The sequence below is a fragment of the Carassius gibelio genome, chromosome B23 (assembly GCF_023724105.1).
Source record: "Carassius gibelio isolate Cgi1373 ecotype wild population from Czech Republic chromosome B23, carGib1.2-hapl.c, whole genome shotgun sequence".
Taxonomy (NCBI): Eukaryota; Metazoa; Chordata; class Actinopteri; order Cypriniformes; family Cyprinidae; genus Carassius; species Carassius gibelio.
In genome coordinates this window covers 12,890,779-12,911,172 of record NC_068418.1, presented here as the reverse complement: position 1 = coordinate 12,911,172, position 20,394 = coordinate 12,890,779, and the positions used below count along the sequence as shown (strand labels likewise).

Sequence of the window (20,394 nt, the reverse complement as noted above, 5' to 3'; positions counted from 1 at the left end):
CATGGGTGGCTTGGTATAAAAAAACAGACATGGTTTTTACAGGGATCAGTTTTTTAAATGCTTTTCTCATAAATTGGGCACATTCATTGTTGGTCACTCCCCCATGCTGTATGTCTATATGACAACATTTAATATTGTATAGCCTACAATATTATATTAAAGGTGGTGCAATATACAATGTACATAGTAGATATTTAATCATTCCCAACATTATAGCTAGCCTACACATAGAAAACTGTGTGACAAGCAATCCAGTAAACATAAAAAAGTACTTCTGTAAACGGGATTAAAAATTAGCATATTTATGGCACAAAATAGAATCACACAGAACGTGTGCATGGAACACACCCATCTCATCCCGAGAAAGGGTTAACAGAAGGAGGTAAAAGTATCTTTTATTCAGTGGGAGTGCGATTCGAGACCCGGGAAAAGTCACGCCTGAGTGTAGAGGCGAAAGACCGAGCGGTCCTTGTGAACGAGACACCATTTACATATTCCTCCCTAAGGGTTTAAAGGCGTGTGTACCAGCAGAGATTAGTGGGACATACCTCCGCACTTTGGCAGTGGACTACTCTAACGGCACCTTCGGTCTCTGCGTTTTTGTAATAACACTACTTCTCCAGAGACAGGTAAGTTTCATACCTCTTCTGCATGGAGCTCTAGTGCGCGTTCTCGAGGAGAGTTCAAGTGCTGCATGACCGCACATGTCTGATGACTACTTGCTCAAACTTAGTTTTATATTAGTTACTTTAAGCTGTAGATTCTATATGTAACTGGAATGTATTTAATATCGGGTTGTTAAAGCATGGGATAGTGTGTGGTTATCGAGCGCGCATGGCTGAGGCGTGCGGAAAGCTTATAGGTCATTATGTAAGCGTGGGGAAGTTTGTGAGATTTATTCCTCATTTTCCTGCATTACATGTCTGAGTTATTTAGTGTTTTGTGCAAATCTTCGTTCGACAAAAAATAAATAAAAATACACTGATTATTCCAAGATTTCCGTGTTCACATGCAAATCCAGATGTTTGGTGAAGATGCAGCGTATAAAAAGAGTGCTTCCCTCATATTAAAATAATAATAATAATAGTCGGTAATAGTAACTGAAAGCAATATTTTTAATTTTGTGCTTAAAGATCTTTTTTTTCAGAAAGAAGCGAACTTTCCGAATATTAAGTAAATGCTCCCAAATAATTTTTGTTGTATTAAAACCGGTTTGTTTCGTTGACGTCATGGAAGTGTTATATCGCGCGTCACGCGGATTAAAGTTTTTACAGTTCTGACAACGTCTTACTTTTGCAACATAATTAATTATGGAAACATCTCATCTATATTTCTGCCCTTTTCACAAGCGCATCGCCATGCTTTTTTAGTTAATCGAAAATTAAAGTTCTATCATTGTTTAACTTCTCTAAAAAGTATGACTCTTTTTCTTCCGTGGAACCGTATTCAGAAAGTGAGTAATTGACAACCTCGGTCATCGTTCACTTCCCTTGCATGTTTTAGGAAAAGTTAATAACGAATGAGGGTGACTTCTTCCTAACCGCTCATTTTGTGTTCCAGTGAAGAAAGATAATCACACAGGTTTGGTCCAACATGAGGTCGAGTATATGATGACTCTTGACTTTCATTTTCGAGTGACCTATCCCTTTAAAACAACAGAAACGTGAGCGCGTGTGATAAATAAGTGGGCTGAGTGCAGGTGAATTCCGCAGTGGGGTGAATGTGAGTTGAGTCGAGCGTGCATCTGAGCGAGGGTAACGCGCTAATTGGCGTTGCGTGCCCGCAGGGCCTCTCAGAGGAATGCCGCGCCGTCACTTTGGCTTTGGGCTGCTGCATAGAATTTTTGTGGACTCTAGCAACAATGAAACTGCACATAGAATTAGAACCACACGGCCAGCTCGAATACTGCGACATTCTCTCTGCTTTTATTAGCTACTAGGCTACATTAGGTCACATCTGTATTCACGGTGAACGCAGATTATGAAGCTAGTGATGTTCAATTCGTTCACGAACTGTTGACAAGTTTAGAACTTGTCCTTTAACTTTGGCATGAAATGAAAAATCACAATCATTTTTTTCTCTATGCATGCTATGCCATGTATATTTAAAAAAAATATTTTGACCTTTTTATTTTTAACTAAAAGTCATAAATGGACCAGTGTTGCCAACTAATTTTCAGGTGAAGATGCTAAAGGCATGTCAATTTGTTGCTCAGAGTTGCTAAATTACATTGTAATGTCACTGCACCATGATATTATAACAAATTATTATGCAAAATTGTCACTACTTTAACTACACTTTTTAAATATATATTAATTTAGATCTGTATATTATGTTATATAATATTAAAATCTAAATAACTATTTATATTATTTATATAAAATACAAAACAAAAACGTGTGCCTTTTTATTGTTTGAGTCATTTATCAAAAGCTGCTAATAGTTGCCAAATACATTTTTAAAATAGCAAGATTTGTTGCTAGGTGCTTTTCGATAAAAAAAGTTGCTAGGGTAAAAGTGAAAAGTTGCTTAATTTAGCAACTGAACTGGACAACAGACTTCTGTCTGGTGACACATGCAGGACTTATGCAGTCACGTGGTCTGCCTAAACCCTGCCTCTTAAACTCAAATTTACCCAGAGTCCCTTTCAAGGAAAGTCTGTTCACTTGTGGCCATATTTCCAACGCCTCCAGGCAGCTATTTCGGGCACCCAAGATCAAGTTCTGTTTACTTGATTGGGGAAATCCAGAAATCAACAACAAAATCTGACATGAATGGTCCCATAGGCCTACATGTTATTTTTTATACTCAAATAGCATAGAAAAATACTGTATTTCAGGCTGAACCAGCAAATGTTCATGTGCAGTCCTCAGAACACTCACTGTTTCTTTGGCACTGTCCCAAATGGCTCTCTTCATGTGTACTTGCAGTATTGAGGGCTTACAATGCCAACCATGAGCATTTGTCCGTTAGGTCCATAAGTGCATGGTGTGTCCAATTTGTCATTTTAGCTTAAAGAAGGATGCTCACGAGTGCCCCCTTTGTGTCCATTGCACCCTCTAGAAGCACTTCTGCTGAGCCCACACTGAGACGAGCTCCACAGCAGACTTACGCCATTACATCAAGAAAGTCTGTGGACTCAGAGGAAGACTGCAAGTGTTTAGGGTGTGATTTGGGACAGGGCCTAAGACAACTGCAGCTTCTAACAGCCATGGCAGTGATGCCATGACTTTACCAGCTGGCAATTGTTTATTTTATGTAGAAGACAGGACTTATCCCACCATATTGTCTGTTAGTTTATCTGTCTCATTATATCTAAAGTATTTGGCTCATATGCCTCCACTTTTGAGTGCAACACCCACATCTACAAATCTATTCAACAACTAATATACAGAACCAAGTTCACGCTCACTTTCGATAATCTGTTACACTTATTAATGTTATTGCACAATTTCAATAGAATTCATTTTGCAGCACATTCTTAAATGGAATAAACACATTTAAAAAAATCAGACCTGATGCACATTCTTTATCATTTATCATCATTTTGAGGACTTGAACGCACCATTTGTAACTACCTTACTTTTCTACACTTACAGTACTTGAGGAAACATGTTTTGCGTTATTCATAATAGACCTTGATAATGATCTTAATCTTTTTTTTATGTGTAACTTAAGATAGGTTTTGTGATCATTGTGGCAGATTCAAATACACACATACACACTCAAAAGTGCATTAATACAAAAACCTTCCTCACATCAGGTTCAGTCGACAATCTCTGTCATTCATACAGACCTTTGATGTGGCCTCTTATTGTATTCTCTCTTATTCACCTCTCAGTTCTCCCACTGGGCTGTGGAGAGAGCTTGTGTGTTTATAGGACCCATAAGGAAAACTTACGCATTGTCACTTAGATAATGAACTTGAAATGATATCCATAGAAGTTGAGAAGTAAGTGCCTTTGTGTGTGTACTTGCACACTCTTGTCTGCGGACTTAAGCACATTGTCCTCTAGCCATTTCTTGTTGGATGCACCTGGAGGTCTTGCCTGTGTCCTGTTTGCATAATGTGGTTTGACACTTTCCCCAGTTTCCCTATTTCCCCAAAACTAATGTGCATGTCAGATATAGACTGTTATAAAGACTATAGATGCATTCCAAAGTGATGGGAAAAGGTCATTATGAGTTATAATGACACCGAAATGCGTTCACAACCCTCAGGGTGCAACATGAACAACAGCTGTGATCTGAAAGTATGAATGGCTGATGAGTGTTGTGTTGATGGGCTTAATGTTTCTACCTTGTGGGAGTTTTGAACTACAGTTGACCATGAACTCCATATAATGATATTAAACATGGCACTATTAAAGGCAGTTCACCCAAATATGAAACATTTGTCATCATCTTGTGACAATAAGATCAGAATTCTGACCTCTCAAAAGAATCCATAAAAATAGTCCCCAATGTGAAGGAATTTTCCTTTTAGATTTTTCCCCCATATTTTGAAGTGCACATTGCATTGTGTTTTAGGTTTAAAGGAACACAGCTGTTTTTCTCATGGTGTAAACAATTAGTTTCTTGTTTACACCAGATTTGTGTTTCTTATTCTTTTAAGCAAATTGCCTGTGTTTGGCCCATTTGCAAATCAGTCAGTAAAATCTTCTACAGTTAACTAACTAAATGCACATGGCTTGCTAATCAAAACGGATGAATTAATTCTCAGCGAAACTGTCCCACTCTTCACAACTTCTAAACAATCTATTATCGTGCAAGCTATCAGTGATCTGAAATGAGCCATTCAATTATCAGAATCTGTCAGACCAATTACTGACACAATTACTAAGTTTTGAAGCATGAATTCAATGTTTTGGTTGAGTTACTACATTTTATAGACATGCTAATGGAGTTGTGATGTGCCATAAAAAAAGTTGTGACAATTACACGCACAGTGCAATATTGATACTGTTTCAAGTCATTATTTTTATTTGTCCTATTTTTCTATTTCTCGGAGGGTATTTTAGTGTTTCCTATGGTCAAATAATGTATGATCACATATTTAGTTGAGACATAGGTCAATGTAATCTATAACACTTATCTATTAATTATATCTCAGAGTTCCATTATGTTTTTTTCAAGTTATATTTGCTATGTTTTGCCACTTTTTGCCATTTAACCAGGTCTAATGTTCCTTTTTTTTTGACAGGACTGAGAGGAAGAAATAAAAAAGACTACTGAAATAGTGATGCCATCCAACAAGTACTCCTCCGCTATCATGGCGGAAAGTGACAAGATGACTGCCACGGTAAGATAAAGAAAGAATGATGGGATAGCATTAGGTTCTGTCATAATTTGCCATCGACAGAAGGGGACATTTCGGAAAAAAAATCTGCATGCAGTTGCAATGAATGGTGCAAATGTGCACATTTTTTTCATATCTCCTCTATATTGTGCCGTCTTATTTACTACATTCTAATATTGTGCAATAGCTTTAACCGCTATTCACTAAAAATCCAGCGTCCACCCTGACGCACGGTTCCAGTGTCTGCATCACTTTAATGAAATCAGCCTTACTTTCACTCCTACATGCACACAAAGAGTGTGTGGAGGTGTGGAGTGGTGTGGGTGTCTCTCTCACTCGTCTCTGGTGTTTTGGGTTCAAAATGAGGCCAAAGGTGCAGTGGAATTTATAGGATTAGAGAAAGGAGAGAGAGAGGGGAAAATGGCAGTGTCTGGTTCTCCCAGTGGAAGAGCTGCCTTAACAGGTTTTTTTTTTATGGCAGCTCGATTCAACTTTGTCCTGATTTTTTTTTTACATTCTAATTGATTTTTCTGTAAATGAGGCAAGACTGCTTCATTTCTTTCTTCTGATCCTGCACTCCATAGAGCGCAAAGAGAGAGAGATAAAGAGAGAGAGAGCAGGCTCTTTGAACGCTGCACCTGGCCGAGGAAGTGCTCTGGATCTCAGAGACCAGCTGCTTGGCCGGGGAGGAGAGAGAAGCACACTGGCCATTCAGATGCCCAGGAACACGTGCCATGGCAATTTGAGCTCAACTGAACCTAGTCTGTACTAACAAATCTGTTTTATGAAACGTCTTAAAAGGTTCTGACCTCTTTTAACTCTGTTGCAGCATGTCAGTGTTCTGAACATCATTACTTCTTTTTAACTTAAAGGAATGTTTGGGTTAAATACAGGTTAAGCTACTGACACAATTCTTCATATGCTGTCAGTAACCACAGAGAGTTATTTAAACTCGCCTTAGTTTGAAAAGAAAAATGTGCTGACAGAAATGGAAGTCTGTGGTGTAGGGTTGTCACGATAGCATTAGTACTTTCTGAAATCCTGAAAGTATGGTTATAGTCTTGCCATATTTATGACATTAATGTCATTTGTCACAGCTCAAGTGTTTTGAGTTTAAAGTGATAGTTCACCCAAAATTGAAAACTCTGTCATAATTTACTCTCACTTCAAAGCTGTATGACTTACTTTTCTCTTTGTGAAACAAAAATTAAGATACTTTGAGAAACATTTTTTCCTTTTTTTATCCACACAGTGGAAGTCAGTGGTCACCAAAACTGTGTGGATACCAACATCCTTCAAAACTTAATTTTTACATTCCACAGAAAGTCATACAGGTTTGGAACAACACGAGGATGAAGGATTCTGATGACAGAATTTTCCTTTTTGGGTGAACTATCCCTTTAAGGCTGGAAACTCTATGGTTCGTATTGCAAATCTGAGTTTCACTCGTGGATTAATTGTGTGAAAACAGGTTCATTGACCTACAGGTTTGAAGACATGACATGTGCTTCCACATTTTGCATCTTGTCTGGAATTATGTATGTCTGCTTTAACATAACTGTTATATGATGAGCCTCTCTACTCAGTGTGCTCAAATATGTCTTTGGTTACTGTGAGAGTGTGCGATCTCTGGGAAATAAGTGAGTTTTCACACATTACTATTCCTTGGTGTGTGTGTAGTATTATGTGGATAAAAAGGGGATCTGAGCCAACTGGTTTGATCCACTGACTTTCTCCGGCCTTTCAAAAGCTTGAGGATGGGGTCGGGGGCCCCTTTAGGCAAAACCAGTGCAGGGGGTGTCATTAGGAGCCAGCAGAAAGATAAACTGAATGACTGAAGGAGCCCATAAACCCTTTCACCTCTCCAGCCTCTGCTTGCCTGTAAATCATGAATACATGGTTTAGTTTTATTTAAGCTTATCATGTTTGTTCATGCTAATGTGATTTGAGCAGCTCTTAAAAGAGATATTTTGGTCATGCAGTGCTCCTATGCTTCATGCTGATGCATGAACAACAATTCATGTTTCAGGATTGTCATTCCTATGTAAGTCATTGTTCAAATCATTGTATTTTATAAAACACTTACTTAAAGCGATTCACCCAAAATGAAAATCCCGTCATTTCCAGACAAATTTATAATCTGGTTTAATCCAAGTCTTGTGAAGAGATAAAATGGCTTTATATAATTTATATTATAATAAACCAAAGTCTTATGGGTTTGAAATGGCATGAGGGTGAGTGAATGATGGTATAATTTACATTTTTGCCTGAACTAGGCTATCCATTCAAGACATTAAATCTACTTGGATGAGCTGTTGTTAAATTACTACAAACACACATCTGAGACTGCACAGGCACATTGAGCATTGGTTTGTAGAAGTTTGAGTTGAAAATATGCATGAAGAACATTTGTATGCACAAACAATATTTTATTTAGAACTTATAAAATCAAACCACTTACACATTCAGCGTGGTTGGGGTGGTTGGTGGGAGTAAGTGTGTGTGTGTGTGTGTGCTGTGTGTGCATGTTGGCAAGACCTCTGGTCCTCTGCAGCACAGCTGTGGCATGAAAGATGTCTAGCATTCCAGTAGATGGTTCCAGAAATGCGACAGCAGCCTGTATTGTTCCCACATTAATGAACGCACAATCTTTAGCCTGTGTGCTTTACTCTGTGCCTGTACTTATAGAAAACAGTGTTATCTTCAGTTCCTTATCGTTTTCAATTTTCATATGCATGTCCACATACAGAAACAATAATTGTCTTGTTTAAATGTTCAAATGAAGACCGGATTATAAAGCTGTAAAGTGTCATATCATACAAATATTTTTTACCTGTAGGATAATTATGTACATTTTGAAATTTAAAATAAGTTAATGGGTTGTTAATAATGAGATTTGAATCTTAAAATAAAGTGTGACCAAAGATTTATTTTTTCAGAGGCACCGAGAAATAAATAGGGATAAATTCAGTATCTTTAAAATTATTGAGATAAATTACAAAGGCTGCAAAATTATTAAATATTATTTAATGAAATTAATAAAGTAGTTATTTAAAAAACAGTTTTTTATTTCAGTGCATCCCTACTAAATATGGCAAATATAACATTTTAATACTATAAAGTAAAATGCAAACCAGGGATTTCTTATAAGGGAGAAACTAATTTTTGATTGATAGAAAAGGACACTGTGATCTGATTAATTAAAATGATTCAGGCTTATCATACAATCACACATGCTAGAAAAGTTAAAACACTTTTAAAACATACAGGTGCTTCTCAATAAATTAGAATGTCGTGGAAAAGTTTGTTTATTTCAATAATTCAACTTAAATTGGGAATAATAAATTCAGTGCACACAGACTGAAGTAGTTTAACTCTTTGGTTCTTTTAATTGTGATAATTTTGGCTCACATTTAACATGCCAATCAGCTAATCAACTCAAAACACCTGTACATGTCCTGAGCCTTCAGAATGGTCTCTCAGTTTGGTTCACTAGGCTACACAATCATGAGGAAGACTGATCTGACAGTTGTCCAGAAGACAATCATTGACACCCTTCACAAGGAGGGTTAACCACAAATATTCATTACCAAAGAAGCTGGCTGTTCACAGAGTGCTGTATCCAAGCATGTTAACAGAAAGTTGAGTTGAAGGAAAAAGTGTGAAAGAAAAAGATGCACAACCAACCAAGAGAACCACAGCCTTATGAGGATTGTCAAGCAAAATCGATTCAAGAACTTGAGTGAACTTGGACTGAAGGAATGGACTGAGGCGGTGGTTAAGGCATGGGCTTCCAGACCACCTCAGCAGTGCCACAAACTGATCACCTCCATGCCAAGCTGAACTGAGGCAGTAATTAAAGCAAAAAGAGCCCCTACCAAGTATTGAGTACATGTACTGTAAATGAACATACTTTCCAGAAGTGAAACTTTAGGAATATTGTGAAATATTAATATTATTATTTAAATAACTGTTTTCTATTTGAATGTATTTTAAATGTAAATGTTAAGATATAATTTATTCCTGTGGCAAAGCTGAATTTTCAGTATCATTACTCTTCAGTGTCACATGATCCTTCAGAAATCTTTCTAATTTGCTGATTTGCTGCTAAAGAAACATTTCTTATTGTTAGCATTTTTGAAAACACTTGTGCTGCTTTATATTTTTGTGGATATCGTGCAACAGCATACCTCCAAAAGAGAAACATTAATGTATCCAAGAAGCATCAAAGCGGGCACTTAAAAAGTCATCAATCGCTCAGGGATGTCAACTTATCTGCAAGCAGCAGAGGCATGACCAAACACATACTGTGTAGATACATTCATTCTCAGAGCACAGTCATGTATTGGTTTTATATGTTGTGTTGACACTTTGCTCTGTCAGTGGACTGATCTTCTCAAGGCCTCAAACAATCTTTTCTTCAAGTCACAACACAACCGCTTCTAGCACAACAAAAGAAACCTGATGAGAAACTAAATTGAAAGAATTAAAGGTACAGCAGCCAAGACTGGCAGGGTTTTTGTATTCTGTACATCGTCAAAACAAATCAGAGAAAGGAACATTCTGTTATTTTATTTCAGGATGTCCGCAGGTCTTTAAAGTCTGCATGAAATCAAAATTTACTTTATTACTTGATGGAATAAAAAGTGTTTCTCTTCAGGTGTGTATGTCTAGTTTTCCTCTAATAGGGACAAATATTTAGTGCAAAAGAGAGGGTCAAGGGGTCGAGGTTTGTCTGGTTAGCATGACCCAGACTCTGGTGCTATATGTCATCATTCATTGATAACCATAATTGGTGCTGTGTTATAGGGACACTGATGTTTTTGAGATGTTTGGTCCACCATGTTTTATGACCTGTACCGTCACACCATTTAGGTGTGCCAGGTGACTTGGGATGGAGTTCTGTTGTTGTTTTGCTTGACTATATAGAAGATAGTTGTCCAAATGTTCTAAACAGAATGTCTCTTTTTTTCAGGCTGCTGTGAATGGTGACATGTCAGTAGGAGAGGGATTGTCAGAAAACGACAGTGGTCTGGAGATGACCAATGAGAACAGCCCACTGACTGCTGCAGAGCCACCTTCACCTTTCTGCCCCAAACAGAATGGAGGCGCAGCCTCACCTGCAGGTACACAGACTCGATTTAATATATACATTTTCATTTTATCATAGATGTAATTCCTGTAAAATTTAAACCTGTTTTTACATGTGAATGTTAGGTATCCTTATAATTATTATATACTTTAGCAATTCGGTCACACTAGTCTTATTTTAACATGAATGTGGCAATACCTTGGAGTATGGATGAACCGATCTGATACTCAGTATCGGTATCAGCTCCGATATTGCCATTTTCTGCCAGATCGGGTATCGGTTAGGCAAGACTGATCCAAATCCTATATCCTGCATATACTATTTTGTGTTATTGTTAAGCCACATGAAAGGCAAAAAAAAAAAACATAATAAAGTGCCATAAAGTTCTTGTGCACTATATTTCAAGTGTTCTGAAGAGGTTCCATAGTTCAGTGTGAGGTACAGAATATTTAAGTCCTTAAATTCAAGTTCATGTAAACTCTTCTCTCCACTGCGGCTGTCTGTCATCCTCCTTTCAGCATTCAAACCGCGTGTCGTGTTCGGTTACTACAGTTAAGACGATGAAACTCTTTCTAAGAGTACACAGTAAGTGAAGTTTAAAACTGTTAAAAGAAAAGGCTCAATAAACTATCGAACACATATAATACACTACGCATCAGTATCTCTTAGCTTTGTGCTTTGAACTTCTCTATGTGAAGCACTGCACACTTGACGCACACTGACTCATTGCTTCAAGCATATCATTCTGTGCACAGGATGCGAATAAGCGCTTTATGCAGCTCTGTATTGAGCCTTCATATTATAATACTTTTGCACAAATATTATATATTAAATATTAATGTTATTTTTCTTGACATTGATTTAAAAATAAAACTGCTGTTATCGGATTGAATCTGTATTGGCCCATATTCAGAATTTTCATTATCAGAAAAACATTATATCAGTGCATCCCGACTTTGAAGCAGTTTGTTATAATGTTTATCCTGGTGAAATACCTTAGGTTTTTGCTTGTATTTTCAGTGGAAGTCCACAGTGTTACAGACAGTGTCAAAACTAAGTTTTAATATTAAGGAATATTAATATTAAATGGAATTTATTTTCTTTTTTTGGTCGCACACAGTTTCATAGATTTATGTCACATTATATTACTACTACAAATACTAAATACTGTTTTTTAGTTAAATATATGAAATGAATTGATCACTCTGGTGTTTGAATTTCAGAACCAGGTAGGCCTAGGATGATGTATTATGCAGAATGTCTGAAATTTCTTGTAACCTCTTATTCTTCCAGATGAGAGCGAAAACAGCATCAGAAGAAAGCGATCTCGTAAGCGCTCTGACACAGAGGAAGACAGCGCTTGGGATTCCTCCTACAGTGAGGTGAGAATTTATGTACTACTATATCTGATCTTATCGCACATTGACAGAACACATTCCAAAGTTCATTTTGCTGCTGTTTCCCGACACATGGCTAAAACAGGTCAAAACACAATTGCTTTACCCCAGAAAATATATATATTTTTTAAACCAATGGCAGTATTGTTAAATAACTGAGGTGAAAGCACAACAAAATCAGTAATGTAATCATATATGAATCCATTCATTCACCACAATACACGTTCATAAACAAACATCATGAAACATACAGGAAAGCACGTAGAAACCTGAGTTTCGTATCACTTCTTTTAATGGTCCCTTATGAGGCATTATCAGCATAATGAAATAAGACATGCAAAAGATCACATTGTGTGGCATTCCTGCACCCCCCCCCCCCCTCCCCTAAACAAACACTGCCATACACATGCGCACTAACTGCAAACTGAGTGCATGTGTATGCATGTCTCTGTGTGAGTTGTTGTGATACATATCTGTACCATCAACACATTTCACCCTTCAATGTGATAAGGGCTATTCATTCTCTACTGTAAAAATCAGATAAATCATGATAAGTATAATTGACTATTTTATATCTGTTCTGTAATGTTTATGCTTGTCTGCGGTTTTACTCTGTATTGATGAAACTTGTGCACCCAGTTCAAGGAGAAAAAAAACTAAACATAGAGGATATGAGTCAGATTATGGCCATTTATACAGCTTACAGACTGAACAGGTGCTCTAATGTGCATAACAGTTTGCTTTTACCTTTTTAGGTAAGATTATTAAATTAGGGCTGGGACTTTAAAGAGTTAATTGAGATTAATTAATTACACAAAAAATAACGCGTAAATTAAGATTAATTAATTACAGAAAAAAAATTTCCCGCATTTTTAATAACTTATTTTTGCACCGCGGAACGTTTCTCACTGGATGAGTTTCGGCGGACCGATTATACTGAAGCACCAACTAGCGTTCGCATATCACTGCAGCACATCGAACCTCAAGTATCACCTTATCGCAAAACATATAGCAGCTAGCACGGACTTTACACTTTATGTTGAACTATGTATTATTTTGTTGGTGCAACTGGCAGTTTATGTTGAACTCTTTATTGTTTTGGCCAAGGTTATTGAGAGTTGGCCTCTGAAGCAACAGAGAGATGTTTTCTAATTGTCAGGGTTTCCAATGTTCTGAATGTAATTGACAGTATTGTGTATTACTTAAACACTTTACAGAAGGTTCCAGCACCTATAAGCGACCTGAATTTCTGAATTATTTCTAAATTGTTTCTAAATATGCTATTGCTACACTTAATGGCAAACATTGCACTGGTCTGCTAGACTTGGTTGAACAAAAATAAACAATATTTTGTTGCTTAAGCTTATGTATTCAGTCATTATTCAATGGTTTACTATAAATCCATGTGAAAAAAAAATTACTTCTCACTGTTCTCAGGTCAAATATTTATATGCGATTAAAATGCGATTAATTTCGATTAATTAATTACAAAGCCTCTAATTAATTAGGTTAATTTTTTTAATCGAGTCCCGTCCCTATATTAAATATATGGAATTATTTTGTAAACTACTAAACAAATGACAAATATCGGCCTGATACATCGGCAGACCGATATATCGGGCCGATATTTGTCATTTGTTGAATAGCGCCGATTTAAAGTCAGGCACGTCGGCGGGCAGCTCCGTGTTATTTGTGTGGTGGAAAGTGCTGCTGCCTCATGTGAAGGAACCCAAACCAAAACTTTTGGAAGGTTCAACAACAGCCTTGGGAGATAAAGGAAGTCAGAGAATGTCACTCTGTAAATGGAGAAGTTGGTAGCTCTCACAAACACTGCAGCGTGATTGAGGGCTACGTTACTCCACCCCGCTCACAGAGAGCCACGTGCTTGGAGAGACAGCTGTCCTGGAGCTGCTAAAAATGATGAATGACATTTGTTTGGAAGCATGGTCTGATGCAGACAATAGCCAGGTTTCCATCCAACTAATTTGCATTTAGGGATGGCAATATTCAATAATTTCCATGATCGATCGTCGTTTAAATTAACGACCAATTAATAACCTTAATGCTGCAAAATGTGTCTGCAACGGTATTATTATTATGTGCAAAAGCCACTTGGAAAAAAGCTTTCTCACCTGAATTAAAGAGGTTTTAGTCTGAATAATATGCTAATAGCAGGACTGTAAAATGAATAGATGTTATTATGATCCTTTGATAAAATGAAGAGAGCGCGCCATATGTTTGAGATCATTTTACTTTGTTGACTGTTTCCCGTCAAGGAGACCGCTGAATGCGCCTCTTTAAATGGTTTCGTCGGGCTCATTGTTGTATTTTAAAATGCAATTGCAATGTTTTCAAATTACACTATAGTATTAAAAATACAATAACTGTGGTGCTTGTGGCTGAAGCCTCATCACCGCCCCTGTTTAGATGCCAAGCACGCCTCTCTTCGGGCAGAAGGTTTCTTAAAGCGTCTTGGAGATACGACCACAGTTCTTCTGGATTTAGATTGTCTCAGTTTAATCTGTTTCTTCATGTAATCACAAACAGTCAGATTCGATGATAGTGAGATCAGATCTCCATGTGAAGCTGTTTTCAGACTGCTTGTGCATTCAAAAATCTAATTAGATTATTATTAAAATGAATGGCAAAAAGAATGTTTGGAAATGTTAACTAATAATTTCTACTGACACACTGCAGCAAAAGATATAAATAACTGTCTGAACACTATTCTTTGGGGTGAAAATACTAACATGCCTAAGACTTTTGCACAGTAGTGTATGTAAAAAGTACATTATAAATAAATTAAGTATATTTAAATAAGTGTTATTAAAGTAGGGATGGGCGTTTTCCGCAAATATCACATTCGAATATTTGAGCTCACAAAAAAGGAATATTCGAATATTCGTTTATTTAAATTAAGTTTAATGAGACAGACGTTGTTTTTCAGCAACATTTATTGTTTCCGTCATTTTGAACAAGCTTACACACAATAAGCTTGAACATTACACATCGTGTCTTGTAGCTCAAAACCTTTAACAATGTATGCAAACAAACAAAAGTACAGATTAAAAACAAAAAAAAAGAAAAGAAAAAGAAAAAACATAAAGTAGCCTGCAGCAATTAGGCTATTGTAGAACGTTGCCTACACTTAACTTTGAAACTTTGAAAATTTGAAAATCTGTTTTGCTTTTTTTTCTATTGTTTTACATGTTCTTGTTAAGAAATACAGGCATGTAAACATGATTGGGGGAAAGTCGGTCTGTTAACAATAAGGCCGGCCGCCGAGAAAACGCGCTCTAGCGGCACAGACGTTGCCGGGACACACAAATAACGGTGTGCTAAGCGAATACGTTTTGAGAAGTGCTTCGTGTTTTGGTTTCACCACTGTGATCCTCATTTGGTGGAATACATGGCTCCAGCAAGAACTGTTCCCACTTGTCTCGGCTGGACTCTCTGTAATCGTCGCTGAAGAACTGGCTCAGCCTTTTCCAACGAGTGGGCATTGCATCCTCTTCATCGTTGGTGGCGGCGGCTAAATCCCATACATCTGCACCACTCGCATCAAGGAAAATGTTCTGATAGTTTTTTAAGTTTAAGGACACCGTCAACAGTATTGACGGCAAAATAGACTATGTTTGACAGGTGCAATATTTGAAAATTGATATTTATTTAATTTTTTTAAATTACATTTATATCTGAATTTATGTCAACCTATAGACTTTCAAATATCAAAATGTCATGAATTAATATGTATTTGTGTACAAAATGACATATAAACATATTTTGCCTCGAAACACTTCCAACATGCACGCGTGTCACGTGAAAAATAGACGTCGGTTCTATTTCTAGCATGCACGCGTTTTCCGCGTGGCTTGAGCCGTGCCTGAGACGTGCGTATCACGCAGGCAGTCTGCAAACTCTAACCTGTTAACATGGGAGTCGAATTAAAAACAGACACGCCACACAGCTGAGACGCTTGCCCCACGCATCCAGTGTGTCGCTGGCCTCATAATGGAAGCGACGTGGTCACGATGCGCACGTGGTACGATGCGCCCTTTTTTTCTAGGCGCGTCTGCACCACTGATCTATATATACACCGCAGGTCATGTGACAATAACTAAACATTCAGCTTCATCTTTTCCCTTAACAACGTTGAAAGCTCAGCCAAGATGAAGGAACAGCTGATCATAGCTGTATGTGGATTGCCATTTTGAAATAAATTTAGTAGCAGAGCTACTGAAAGTGATTTTTTGTGCTGCAAATCCATTTATCCTTTGCTGAAATGTCCGTGTCTTCATGGAAAGAGCGCGTCATTGTTGCTCAGCAACGGCAGACGCCTCAGGAGCGCCTCTGCCCAAGCGCTTTGGAAAGAAGGAGAAAGCGGCGCGTGTTTTTAGGCACGATATGTGAACGGCCCCTTATTCATTCATTCATTTTTTTTGCTTGCATACATCTTTAAATATGCTGTGGAGAATCACAGAAAGTGACCAAATTCGATTTTGTTTTGCGAAATACAAATATAATTTTTATTTATCAAATAATTAGTGCAGAACGAATATTCAAATGTTCGACTATCCGTGCACACCCCTAAATGAAAGTATACGTTCATATGTATTAAGGGGAGGAAACGGCTGTGGTGTGATGAGCGGTGAACGCAGCAAAAACTTTACAGTAGATGGGAAACCGACTGGTCCCTCATGACTTTTTGTAAACTGTATTTATGACAAAGAACTGCACAGATACAGATATTCTAACAATCTATCGAAAAACACACACCTTGTCCTCTGTTTCTGTTTGAGTTTGCTCTCGTTGCTCCGCCGCGGTCTATGGATTGAAGAGCGGCCAATCAAATCACAATAATAACCAGGAGCTGCAGCAGAGGAGCACTTATTGGCTTATTAGTCATTCTTTTCTATTTTTTCCTCTATATTTTGAGATTGTAAAATCACTATTATAAAATATCAAATCATTAAGAAATCTGATTTTGACAGAATTGTATACTTTTTTTGTGTATGAAGGGAGAAAAATGTCCTACTAAATCACACATAAATCAATGAAGTTGGTCAAATCCATATCCTAGAAAAATAATGGTACATTTAATTAGAGTGGAATGTATACATTTTCAGTATTTAAAAAGTAGATTTTGCACCTGTTACTGTTGTTAATAAATGTTTTATGCATCTTAACTCAAACTTAGTGCTTTACTGTCAAATCTATATAAACAATAAAAAAAAGAAAAATAAACAAGAAATGAACATTAAATAGTATTAGTAACTGCACTTATTGATGCAAAACAATATTAATTTTATGATTAAATTATGTTTATAATATATATATATATATATATATATATATATATATATATATATATATATATATATATATATATATATATATATATATATATATGCATGTGTGTGTGTGTGTGTGTGTGTAATAAAAAGTATTAATTGACATCAATTATCAGTTATCATATCATATATCATAGTGGTGATAGTGATAGTGATAGTGGCCATTAAAAAAAACTTAAAAGTCAAACCACTAATTATTATTTGCTCTACATATGCATCAGCTAACTGTCGCAATATTATGGTTTCAGGAAAAGGCTGATGTTGGGTCCGGTAGTGAGAAGGGTCTGCGGCAAAGGCCTCGTCCAAGGATTATTTTTCAGGCAGGACTGACAGCTCACAGCAAACCCCGCAACAGAGAGAGGGGACATAGCAAACAGGATCTCGACAACCTGGTAATGCTCACATTCACACACACAAAGCCTTTTTATTCTTTAAGTGAATTTCTGTCAGTCGGACTAACTGAATTCAAGGCCGACATATTGATCACCCTGTTTTGTTTATTTTTTATTTATTAATTTTATTTTATGAAATGTCCGCGTCTTCATGGAGAGAGCACGTCATGGTTGCTTAGCAAAGGCAGACGCCTCAGGGGCGCAACTGCCAGAGCGCTTTGGAAAGAAGGAGAAAGCGGCGCGCCTAGCGTTTTCCATGGATTTTTAGGCTCGATATGTGAACGGCCCCGAAAAGTTCTTGGAGGCAATTATAGGCTACAGAAATGCTTTGATGAGAGACTTGACCATAACAACATTTTAGATGCCGTGGAACAAGATCGGTCCACTGCTAAGTCAGGATTTATCATCCCATAGCGCAAAGTCACATTACTTTTTTGATACGCTTAGAGGAATTTATTTGCAAAATGCATTTCCTTCTCCCATTATTTATTTTATTTGTTTGAAATTCAGAGTTTCCATCACTCGATTCTAATGCGATACTACAAAATGTGCATAAAAGCAGGGTGATAAAACTCAGCTATAAATATTTTGATTTTTGTTTTTTTGTGGTTTATTTTGCTCAGCTTTGTTAAACTTGTGATTGTGTGTGTTTTTAGGTTTCTAGTGTTCCTGAGGGTCCCACACTAGAACTCATGGAACAGGACTCTAAAGACTCTGCACAGAGCAGCACCACATCCATCTCGACAACTGACACAGTTAGCCAACCTGAGTACAAGGTACCAGGACATCTCTCTCTCTCTCACACACACACACACACACACACACACACTTATCCACCTATCCTGTCATGTCCCGTTCCTTTTTATGTTCATGCACAAACAACACACGAGTATCTATATTTGTCCACCTGCCTTTGACATGTAACAGTAGACTCACAGAACTACTCTGTTTGAATGTAAAGATAACAGCCTTTGTTTTCATGGTGTATCCTTTCCTTTGCGTGTCACTAAGCCAGGCAGCTGCGCATTTAGAGAGCATTTATGACCAAGACAAAGAGACCGTGAAGGTCTTGAAAGGGGGTTTTGTGGGTTGTAGCGTCTGGGTGAAACACTGTTGACCACAGACTCATAAATGTTCACAGACACTCGCACAGGTGAGGAAACAACAGGGCTGTTGAAATGGTCCTGATTGATTGAGAGTCATGCTCAGACAAGCTCAGTGTCAGAGGTTTCACTTGTGTCTCAGTCCAGCTCTCTGAGTGCTACCGAGCATCTGATTGTCCTTTTTTGTGGAACAGGAGAAAAAGAAATATGTGCAGTGATCATGTTAATTGTCTGTCTTATTTAAAGGGATAGTTCACTCATAAATTAACAGCTACGAGTTGAAACCTGTATGATTTTTCTTTCTCTGTTTAACTCAAAAGAAATTACTTAGCAGAATGTCCAGGCTGTAAAGGAACAAAAAGGACTGAAAAGCTCCGTAAAACTAGTAATGAAGAAACCATATTTTCAGATAGCTATGTGTAAGGAACAGACATCTCATATGCCATTGTTAAAGGGGCTGTATGTAAGTTTTTGACTCTACTAAAGTATAAAAATACCATAATATGTTTTCAGATATTTAAGAAACATGCTAAGTTCACATACTTGTTTATCTGAAAAGCTGTGCTACAGTCAGTCATTCTCTTTTGAAAATGTGCTTTTCGGGCTGGAATGTCTGTCTCTGTTTTAGTTTGTGAAACCCTCCCACTGCCAGTTTACTCAATTGTATTTCAGCACTCCGGGTTGCCAGTTGACGAATAAAACAAGTGTATTTCATTTTATTCATAATCAAGTGCGCTCATTCCTGTTGGTGTTGCCAATCTGGCAACCTGCGTATGCAACAAGTCTGAGGAGGAGTGGCCAGGTAAAAAAAAATCTTCTCCAATATTTTGAATTTGGACTGCAATACCTAGTTCAACCACTCGGTGTCAATCCTACATACAGCACCTTTAACTGAAATTTTGACTCCTTCCTGTTAAAATCTGGTACAGGTTTCAATGAACAGAAAATATGAAATCATGGTGAACTGTGTGTCTCATTTACATTTCTGCTCCTCAGGATAATAAAGGCTTTGGTATTGGAGAGTTAGTCTGGGGCAAGATAAAGGGCTTTTCTTGGTGGCCAGGGATGGTGGTGACCTGGAGAGCAACAGGGAAGAGGCAGGCCTCCCATGGCATGCGCTGGCTACAGTGGTTTGGCGATGGGAAATTCTCAGAGGTAACAAACAAAATAAAGGGTTGTCAGAATACCAGAATCCTGCAGTACTTGACACTAAATGATGTTTTAGTAACAAGGTGTGGGAGAAGCGCGTCAGATACTTAGCCTAATCAACACCGGTGGAACACAATCAAGTATTCAATTCCATAGTATAAATACTGCTGACTTACCTTTATCCATTGACAGTTTATCAAAATCCCTTCTCAACCCCATCTCCTCACTTTGAGTTCACTTTACAAGGGTACTCTAGGTTCGGGCCATTCCCGAGCTCGGAGCCTTTCCCCGGACAGCACACCAAATAGGCATATCATACCTCAGCTAATCATATGTAAGCGTGAACTCATGAATAGCAATTAGGGCTGTGCAGATAATCAAATGCGATGGGTCAGTAAAGCCGGTTCTGATTAGTAGTAAATCTCCACAACTGCTTTCAGATGGAGCGGCATTTACTACACAGAACCGTAGTTCACTGACGGGCTACGCAATATCAAATTCATAATTGCCGATGTATCGCCTGCAATAATGAACGCGATATTCAAAACATACTAAGGCACACTAGAGCTAAAACATGCTAGAGCATGCTAATCTTAGTAGCAAGATGGTTA

At 37.6% G+C, this 20,394-nt stretch overlaps 1 protein-coding gene across 3 annotated transcripts in view; it reads left to right on the top strand.

Moving 5' to 3' along the window:
- dnmt3bb.1 (DNA (cytosine-5-)-methyltransferase 3 beta, duplicate b.1) overlaps positions 1-20,394 on the top strand; it is a 43,636-nt gene that overhangs the window by 2,622 nt on the left and 20,620 nt on the right. For 2 of the 3 annotated variants that reach the window (XM_052594257.1, XM_052594258.1), the window contains exons 1-7: positions 414-629; positions 5,204-5,302; positions 10,275-10,425; positions 11,685-11,773; positions 17,388-17,531; positions 18,188-18,307; positions 19,631-19,789. In XM_052594257.1, coding sequence (XP_052450217.1) covers positions 5,243-5,302; positions 10,275-10,425; positions 11,685-11,773; positions 17,388-17,531; positions 18,188-18,307; positions 19,631-19,789 — 723 coding nt within the window. In that variant the 5' untranslated portion in view covers positions 414-629; positions 5,204-5,242. Of the gene's footprint in view, positions 1-413; positions 630-5,203; positions 5,303-10,274; positions 10,426-11,684; positions 11,774-17,387; positions 17,532-18,187; positions 18,308-19,630; positions 19,790-20,394 lie in introns of those variants that run through there. The other variant, XM_052594256.1, reaches the window with a different exon arrangement.